This window comes from Eleutherodactylus coqui, chromosome 9 (assembly GCF_035609145.1).
Source record: "Eleutherodactylus coqui strain aEleCoq1 chromosome 9, aEleCoq1.hap1, whole genome shotgun sequence".
Taxonomy (NCBI): domain Eukaryota; kingdom Metazoa; phylum Chordata; class Amphibia; order Anura; family Eleutherodactylidae; genus Eleutherodactylus; species Eleutherodactylus coqui.
The window spans coordinates 800,001-810,000 of record NC_089845.1 but is presented as its reverse complement, the minus strand read 5'-3'; the positions used below and the strand labels follow the sequence as shown (position 1 = coordinate 810,000).

The window sequence follows — 10,000 nt, the reverse complement described above, 5'->3', positions numbered from 1 at the left end:
ATGTCAGCAGGTCTTACAGCTCCTTACATTACAGGGATCTTATAGTCCTGCTGTGTGTTGGGGTTATGTATCCTGTCCATAGTCAGTACATGTCATCAGGTCTTACAGCTCCTTACCTTACAGGGATCTTATAGTCCTGCTGTGTGTTGGGGTTATGTATCCTGTCTGCGGTCCGTACATGTTAGCAGGTCTTACAGCTCCTTACATTACAGGGATCTTATAATCCTGCTGTGTGTTGGGGTTATGTATCCTGTCGGCGGTCCGTACATGTTAGCAGGTCTTACAGCTCCTTACATTACAGGGATCTTATAGTCCTGCTGTGTGTTGGGGATCCGTATCCTGTCGGCGGCCCGTACATGTCAGCAGGTCTTACAGCTCCTTACCTTACAGGGATCTTATAGTCCTGCTGTGTGTTGGGGTTATGTATCCTGTCGGCGGTCCGTACATGTCAGCAGGTCTTACAGCTCCTTACATTACAGGGATCTTATAGTCCTGCTGTGTGTTGGGGATCTGTATCCTGTCCGCGGTCCGTACATGTCAGCAGGTCTTACAGCTCCTTACATTACAGGGATCTTATAGTCCTGCTGTGTGTTGGGGTTATGTATCCTGTCCATAGTCAGTACATGTCATCAGGTCTTACAGCTCCTTACCTTACAGGGATCTTATAGTCCTGCTGTGTGTTGGGGTTATGTATCCTGTCTGCGGTCCGTACATGTTAGCAGGTCTTACAGCTCCTTACATTACAGGGATCTTATAGTCCTGCTGTGTGTTGGGGTTATGTATCCTGTCGGCGGTCCGTACATGTTAGCAGGTCTTACAGCTCCTTACATTACAGGGATCTTATAGTCCTGCTGTGTGTTGGGGTTATGTATCCTGTCTGCAGTCCGTACATGTTAGGTCTTACAGCTCCTTACATTACAGGGATCTTATAGTCCTGCTGTGTGTTGGGGTTATGTATCCTGTCCGCGGTCCGTACATGTCAGCAGGTCTTACAGCTCCTTACATTACAGGGATCTTATAGTCCTGCTGTGTGTTGGGGATCTGTATCCTGTCTGCGGTCCGTACATGTCAGCTGGTCTTACAGCTCCTTACATTACAGGGATCTTATAGTCCCGCTGTGTGTTGGGGTTATGTATCCTGTCTGCGGTCCGTACATGTCAGCAGGTCTTACAGCTCCTTACCTTACAGGGATCTTATAGTCCTGCTGTGTGTTGGGGATCTGTATCCTGTCCGCGGTCCGTATATGTCAGCTGGTCTTACAGCTCCTTACATTACAGGGATCTTATAGTCCTGCTGTGTGTTGGGGTTATGTATCCTGTCCATAGTCAGTACATGTCAGCAGGTCCTACAGCTCCTTACATTACAGGGATAAGTTCCTTTTTGTGTGTCAGAGGGTAATGCACTCCTGATTATAAAGTTCCTCAAGTTAGGAGGTTGCCTGTAACACAGAAGCGGACGGTCCGGGAATATGGTTTTCAGACGGTCATCCTTGTGTAGGGTATGATGGAGTTTCTTTGTGGTTTTCCTTAGTATCTCTAGTTGCGGATTGTAGGTCACTACTAGAGGCACACGATTGTTTCTTTCCTTCTTGTATTGGAGAAGTTGATTTCTGGGTATCCTGGTGGCTCTGGTGATTTGGTCATCAGTTGAGGTGGGATGGTAGCCCTGATTTATAAATGTCCGTTTAAGATGGTACAAAATGTTCCTCTCTGTGGGTATAAATATCCATGCCTCTTCAGATCTAATCCATTTTTAGCCTGACGAAGAGACCGAGAGGTTCGCAAGCTCGCTATTACATCATGTATTTTTGTTAGCCATTAAAAGCTATCATACCTACAAGATTACTTGGTTTCTCTTGCTTGCTAGGAACAACCACATTTTGCTCTACTAGCCAACACTGTACCAAACCTTTGTTTTCATTAAACTTATCCTGATAGTCGCCCATTATATTCACCCCTGAAAAGTAAGGGTTTCCTTTCACTGAAAAGGAGTAAAAAGAAAGAGAGCTCAACAACAGAGTTCTGTCCTACGGCTGTCCTACGGTGCGACGTTACCCTTCGCCAGTGGCAATGCTTCTATGGGACAACAGCCCTACGGGGTTTGTTCACAGATGAATTTTCCATAGCCAATTCTGCCTCTAAATCTAAAGCATTTTGCAGCTTTCTTTGCACAAATCCACATGTGGATTTTTGCTGTGGAAAATAGTGTTTCAGGGCTAAGAAGTGACAGGACTGTTTCTGAGGAAAGTTACGCTGTATGAACATACCCAGATACAAGAAAGCTCTGTGTCTTTGGCCATAGAGTGCTGCGGCAGTTTTGGCAGTAGCTTTTGTTGCTTTGTACTGTGTGTGAATATACCCATAATGGGGTTTTCCACCTTGGTCATAATGGCTGACATACCGCGGGGTCCACATCAGAGCCTTTTACCTAACTGTACAGTGGGTGTCCTTGCTCTGTTGCAGCCTCCGGACCCCATGGCGGCCCTGTTGTCCTAACAGGTGGGAATCCTGGAGGGACATTCTGTAGGTTACTTTCAGCAATTCTACTAAACGCTTTACGAAGTTTTACAGATTTTAAAAACGGACCCTAACATGAGTGGGTACGCCCCTGCTTATACCCCCTAATTAGGTGACACAAAAGGGTGGAGTAAACTGAAGTACCCAGAGGCTTCAATAGGATAAGGATATGGTGAGGGAACACTGAACTAACGTAAATGAATTCAAGTCTGAAGGTCCAGATGAATGACATCTTAGGATACTAAAGGAAGCAGCGGAGGTGATTGCTGAACTATTCGCCATAATCTTTGAAAATTCCTGGAGAACAGGAGAAGTCCCAGAAGATTGGAAAATGGCAAATGTTGTCCCTATCTTCAAAAAAGGGAAGAAGGTGGATCCAGGAAACTACAGGCCTGTGAGCCTGACTTCGATATCAGGAAAGATCTTTGAACAAATTATTATACAGCATGTATGCGAATACTTGGATAAAGATGGAGTAATTAACCAGAGCCAGCATGGGTTTGTAACAAGCAAGTCATGCCAGATGAATCTAATGTCCTTCTATGGCATTATCACCGACTGGGATGATCAGGGAAATGCGGTGGATATAGTTTATCTTGACCTTAGTAATGTAAGAATGTATCAAGTGGTACCACAAGGCTCTGTCCTAGGCCCAGTGTTGGTCAACATTGTTATAAATGATCTGGAGCAGGGAATTGATGGGAAACTGATCAAATTGGCAGACAGCAGAAGGCTAGGAGGGATTGCTAACACTAGAGAAGAGAGAGAGTATTCAAAAAGTTCTAGACAAGCTTGCACAGGGGGCAGCAACTAACAGAATGGTATTTAACAAGGAGAAATGCAAAGTCCTACATCTGGGCAAGAAAAATGAAGGAAGCAGAAGAAAGCGCATACAGAATGGGAGGAATTGGGCTAAACAGCAGCACATGTGAAAAAGATTGTGGTATTCTAATAGATCATAGACTGAACATGAGTCAACAATGTGATGCAGCAGCCAAAAAGGCAAACACAATTCTGGGATGTATTAAGAGAAGCATAGAGTCTACATGTCATGAGGTAATTATCCCCCTCTACTGTTCCTTAGTCAGACCTCATCTGGAATACTGGGTCCAGTTCAAACTGGAGCAAGTTCAGAAAAGAGTTACCAAGATGGTGAGCGGTCTGCAAATCATGTCCTGTGAAGAGCGGTTAAAGGATCTGGGAATGTTTAGCTTGCAAAAAAGAAGGCTGGAAGGAGACTTAATAGCGGTCTACAAATATCTGACGGGCTGTCACAGTGTAGAGGGATCAGCCCTATTCTCATTTGTACAAGGAAAGACCAGAAGCAATGGGATGAAACTGAAAGGGAGGAGACAAATTAGATATTAGAAAAAAAACTTTCAGATAATGAGGGTGATCGATAAGTGGAACAGGTTACTACGGGAGGTGGGGAGTTCTCCTTCCATGGAAGTGTTCAAACAAAGGCTGGACAAATATCTGTCTGGGATGATTTAGTGATCCTGCACTGAGCAGGGGGGTTGGACCCGATGACCCTGGAGGCCACTTCCAACTCTACCATTCTATGATAACATTGTTTTGTGGTTATACAGTGAAAGTTAGACTGTTGTGGGCAACTGTACATCTGTAAAGAAAACCGCATATTGACTAAAAACGCAGCATCACCCAAAAAAAAAAAAAAAAGCAAAAAAAAAAGACTCCTAAAAAAAATAAGCCATTAAAAACAAACAAACAAACAAACATTAAAAAAGGCTGCAGGAAGCTTTTTAGGAGACTGCAGCTCACAAATACTCAGAGGAGAGTACTTGATTAAATGTAATCAGCGGGACTAGTCTCCAGCGGGGCCAGAGGGCACATATCCCCCACAAGGTCTTACCTCTTTCTGCTTTCCAACAAATCTTATTTTCCTGTAGTCTCCTTCATCAAAAATCTGAAAATAAAATTTATTAAACTTCAATAAAATACTTCACACAAAAAAAATGTTCATCATTCATTAAAGCTTTCAGCACGACGGTGGCCATTCTCAAGCCAATGTAGGAACAGGAAACCAATCCACTGACCAAACAAATCATTTATGACCTAAACATATCCACCAATTATAATGGGGTCTGTCGGGCATTTCTCCTGCAGCATGCTGCACTACCTCATCTAGGAGTTTTTGGAACCCGATGATATGATTGAACGGAAATCTGTTTTATACAGAGAGAACCAAAGAGCAAAACACACCATAGCTCAGCCATTCCGGTACAAGTAAGGTAAGTACGCACGCCACGCTCATCGATGAGCTGAACTCACTAACAGCGCCCCTCTGCTTTCAGGACAAAAGGCTGTATTTTTTGTGGCATTCTTCAAGGGTTGTACATTGAAAAAAATAAATAAATTCTCTTTACTCGAGATTTTTTGAGAGGCAATTTGGATTTCTCTTATTCCCATCTATATAAAATTACTTACACACAGTCGTGACAACAAACCAAGTACACCCTGTGTAACGATCTGGATCAGAGTGGAGTCAGTCGTAACCGATGTGGATCGGTAGGGTGCTCTGGGAAGCCAGAGGTTAGTACACAGGTAGGTATCAGTTCACAGTACAGAGGAGCAGGCAGGTAGCGTAGTAAGGGAAGCCAGAGGTCAGGACATGGGTAGGCATCAGTTGCGGTACAGAGGAGCAGGCAGCTAGCGTAGTAAGAGGGAAGCCAGAGGTCAGTACACAGGAGCGACGTAACTGTGAGGGCTTTTTTTTTTTTTTTAAGAAAGCCCTGTAGTTTCTATTACACAGGAAAACGGAGAATGTCCAGCGTAGGGTAAGAACCTCTGTTTATTCAACAATCCAGACAGACAGAGGAACAGGAAGTGAGTATCGTGCACATGCTTCCTGTTCCTGTCTGTCTGGACTGCTCAATGAGATACCACAATTGGGGAATTTAAAGAGTTAACAGCCATGCTCAGAGTGAGCAGTGATCGCTGGTGGGTGTCAGCTGTCAAGGGCAGCAAGCACCAGCGCTGTATGGGGTGGGATAGACTCCTGATTTATACAAACCCCACACCTCAATGGCGCCCTGAAGCGTTAAAGGGTTAAATATCGGCATAATTTGAAAAAGTTCTGGTCCTTATAAAATCTTAAAATTATGTTTATACAACCTCAGATGAGCCGCTGCATGTCCACGGGGCGGCTCCCTCGGCGTGCGGCCGCTGCATGTCCACGGGGCGGAGGTCCGGCGGCGTGCGGCCGCCGCATGTCCACGGGGCGGAGGGCCGGCGGCGTGCGGCCGCCGCATGTCCACGGGGCGGAGGGCCGGCGGCGTGCGGCCGCCGCATGTCCACGGGGCGGAGGGCCGGCGGCGTGCGGCCGCTGCATGTCCACGGGGCGGAGGGCCGGCGGCGTGCGGCCGCTGCATGTCCACGGGGCGGAGGGCCGGCGGCGTGCGGCCGCTGCATGTCCACGGGGCGGAGGGCCGGCGGCGTGCGGCCGCTGCATGTCCACGGGGCGGAGGGCCGGCGGCGTGCTGCCGCTGCATGTCCACGGGGCGGAGGTCCGGCGGCGTGCGGCCGCTGCATGTCCACGGGGCGGAGGTCCGGCGGCTCGCGGCCGCTGCATGTCCACGGGGCGGAGGTCCGGCGGCTCGCGGCCGCTGCATGTCCACGGGGCGGAGGTCCGGCGGCTCGCGGCCGCTGCATGTCCACGGGGCGGAGGTCCGGCGGCTCGCGGCCGCTGCATGTCCACGGGGCGGAGGTCCGGCGGCTCGCGGCCGCTGCATGTCCACGGGGCGGAGGTCCGGCGGCGTGCGGCCGCTGCATGTCCACGGGGCGGAGGTCCGGCGGCGTGCGGCCGCTGCATGTCCACGGGGCGGAGGTCCGGCGGCGTGCGGCCGCTGCATGTCCACGGGGCGGAGGTCCGGCGGCGTGCGGCCGCTGCATGTCCACGGGGCGGAGGTCCGGCGGCTCCTAATGTACAGTCTGACCTTGGAGTAACTTTGGTGAGAAGATTGTCAACTGTCCTGAATGTTTTCCACTTGTGAATAATCTTTTTGTGGATCCAAATCAAAAAGAAGCAGCCAGCAGCACTCCAACTTTTAACCACACAAGTGGGGAAGAATAAATAAATACGGGGCCTGCTCCAATATGACCCCCCCGTCCCAACTGGTGTATCCAAAATTACATAACGTTGCGGCACTCAGAAACTCATAGATGAATCCAGGCTTAATAGAAGTAACAAGACAAATTTATTCTAACTCCATAAGGCAGAGACGTGCGATGCTTCAACCAATATGGTCTGTCAGGCATAACAACAGTCTAAATCCACACAAGTACTACTCAACAACCAATTAAAGAGTGGATTAGATTCAGACCCCCCCCTCTCCCGTCATATCCTCATTGGCCCTCAGTCAGGTGCGTCCAGGTAACAGGTGTGCTTGCTGTATGTCCACATGAAAAGCCCATGATATGTCAGTATCCAAGTACAGCGCGGCGTCACGCTGAATTGAGCATGCGCGAGAACTGCACATTATCGCGACCTTCCCACAAAGCCGTGTGAGGACAGCAGTGATGTCATAACGGTGGTGCCAACTGCTGCGCATGTGCAAAAAAAGCCCGGTCTCGTGAGAGCCCTGACTGATTGGAGAAAACCGTTAGACCTGTGAGTCTGTGGCGCATGCGCCTAGCGGCCGAATACCGGGATTCTATTACGGCCAAATGTAAAACCACAAATGTCGTTGTCATGACAACAGTGTATAATAAAGATGGGCACTCACTCTCACATAGCGCATGCGTTCGAGTACGGTCCTAAGTGAAATATCAGGTCTATATAATCAGCTGAATGATTTCTATGGGGCCATAATGTATGCCAATCAAATCCATATGTGCAAGACCGTCTCTGCAGGATCCATATGAGCGAATAGATCACAAGGCGTATATGCAGATAATCTTACACTCACATCATCCTCGTAAGTAAGCCGGCTAATTCCTACCTGGAATAAATAGAGACGATGCATATTGTGTATATAGGTACAGGTACATAGTGTGTGCGTAGGTACAGGTACATAGTGTGTGCGTAGGTACAGGTACATAGTGTGTGCGTAGGTACAGGTACATAGTGTGTGCGTAGGTACAGGTACATAGTGTGTGCGTAGGTACAGGTACATAGTGTGTGCGTAGGTACAGGTACATAGTGTGTGCGTAGGTACAGGTACATAGTGTGTGCGTAGGTACAGGTACATAGTGTGTGCGTAGGTACAGGTACATAGTGTGTGCGTAGGTACAGGTACATAGTGTGTGCGTAGGTACAGGTACATAGTGTGTGCGTAGGTACAGGTACATAGTGTGTGCGTAGGTACAGGTACATAGTGTGTGCGTAGGTACAGGTACATAGTGTGTGCGTAGGTACAGGTACATAGTGTGTGCGTAGGTACAGGTACATAGTGTGTGCGTAGGTACAGGTACATAGTGTGTGCGTAGGTACAGGTACATAGTGTGTGCGTAGGTACAGGTACATAGTGTGTGCGTAGGTACAGGTACATAGTGTGTGCGTAGGTACAGGTACATAGTGTGTGCGTAGGTACAGGTACATAGTGTGTGCGTAGGTACAGGTACATAGTGTGTGCGTAGGTACAGGTACATAGTGTGTGCGTAGGTACAGGTATATAGTGTGTGCGTAGGTACAGGTATATAGTGTGTGCGTAGGTACAGGTATATAGTGTGTGCGTAGGTACAGGTATATAGTGTGTGCGTAGGTACAGGTATATAGTGTGTGCGTAGGTACAGGTATATAGTGTGTGCGTAGGTACAGGTATATAGTGTGTGCGTAGGTACAGGTATATAGTGTGTGCGTGCGTACAGGTATATAGAGTGTGCGTACAGGTATATAGTGTGTGCGTACAGGTATATAGTGTGTGCGTACAGGTATATAGTGTGTGCGTACAGGTATATAGTGTGTGCGTACAGGTATATAGTGTGTGCGTACAGGTATATAGTGTGTGCGTAGGTACAGGTATATAGTGTGTGCGTAGGTACAGGTATATAGTGTGTGCGTAGGTACAGGTATATAGTGTGTGCGTAGGTACAGGTATATAGTGTGTGCGTAGGTACAGGTATATAGTGTGTGCGTAGGTACAGGTATATAGTGTGTGCGTAGGTACAGGTATATAGTGTGTGCGTAGGTACAGGTATATAGTGTGTGCGTAGGTACAGGTATATAGTGTGTGCGTAGGTACAGGTATATAGTGTGTGCGTAGGTATATAGTGTAGGTACAGGCATATAGTGTGTGTAGGTATATAGTGTAGGTACAGGTATATAGTGTGTGCGTAGGTACAGGTATATAGTGTGTGTGTGTGTGTAGGTACAGGTATATAGCGTGTGTGTGTGTAGGTACAGGTATATAGCGTGTGTGTGTGTAGGTACAGGTATATAGCGTGTGTGTGTGTGTGTAGGTACAGGTATATAGCGTGTGTGTGTGTGTGTGTAGGTACAGGTATATAGCGTGTGTGTGTGTGTGTAGGTACAGGTATATAGCGTGTGTGTGTGTGTGTAGGTACAGGTATATAGCGTGTGCGTGTGTGTGTAGGTACAGGTATATAGTGTGTGCGTGTGTGTGTAGGTACAGGTATATAGTGTGTGCGTACAGGTATATAGTGTGTGCGTAGGTACATAGTGTGTGCGTAGGTACAGGTATATAGTGTGTGCGTAGGTACAGGTATATAGTGTGTGCGTACGTACAGGTATATAGTGTGTGCGTACAGGTATATAGTGTGTGCGTAGGTACAGGTATATAGTGTGTGCGTAGGTACAGGTATATAGTGTGTGCGTAGGTACAGGTATATAGTGTGTGCGTAGGTACAGGTATATAGTGTGTGCGTAGGTACAGGTATATAGTGTGTGCGTAGGTACAGGTATATAGTGTGTGCGTGCGTACAGGTATATAGTGTGTGCGTGCGTACAGGTATATAGTGTGTGCGTGCGTACAGGTATATAGTGTGTGCGTGCGTACAGGTATATAGTGTGTGCGTGCGTACAGGTATATAGTGTGTGCGTACAGGTATATAGTGTGTGCGTACAGGTATATAGTGTGTGCGTACAGGTATATAGTGTGTGCGTACAGGTATATAGTGTGTGCGTACAGGTATATAGTGTGTGCGTAGGTACAGGTATATAGTGTGTGCGTAGGTACAGGTATATAGTGTGTGCGTACAGGTATATAGTGTGTGCGTAGGTACAGGTATATAGTGTGTGCGTAGGTACAGGTATATAGTGTGTGCGTAGGTACAGGTATATAGTGTGTGCGTAGGTACAGGTATATAGTGTGTGCGTAGGTACAGGTATATAGTGTGTGTGTGTGTAGGTACAGGTATATAGTGTGTGCGTAGGTACAGGTATATAGTGTGTGCGTAGGTACAGGTATATAGTGTGTGCGTAGGTACAGGTATATAGTGTGTGCGTAGGTACAGGTATATAGTGTGTGCGTAGGTACAGGTATATAGTGTGTGCGTAGGTACAG

The 10,000-nt window shown here is 47.4% G+C and overlaps 1 protein-coding gene across 2 annotated transcripts in view; it reads right to left on the bottom strand.

Annotated features, from left to right (window-relative positions):
• NDUFS6 (NADH:ubiquinone oxidoreductase subunit S6) overlaps positions 1–10,000 on the bottom strand; it is a 26,256-nt gene that overhangs the window by 10,884 nt on the left and 5,372 nt on the right. Inside the window, exon 2 of one of the 2 annotated variants that reach the window (XM_066579083.1) lies at positions 4,390–4,443. The exons of the other annotated variant lie outside the window; for it this stretch is intronic. Within the exon in view, the coding sequence (XP_066435180.1) occupies positions 4,390–4,443 (54 nt within the window). The remainder of the gene's footprint in view (positions 1–4,389; positions 4,444–10,000) is intronic. 2 annotated transcript variants of the gene reach the window in all.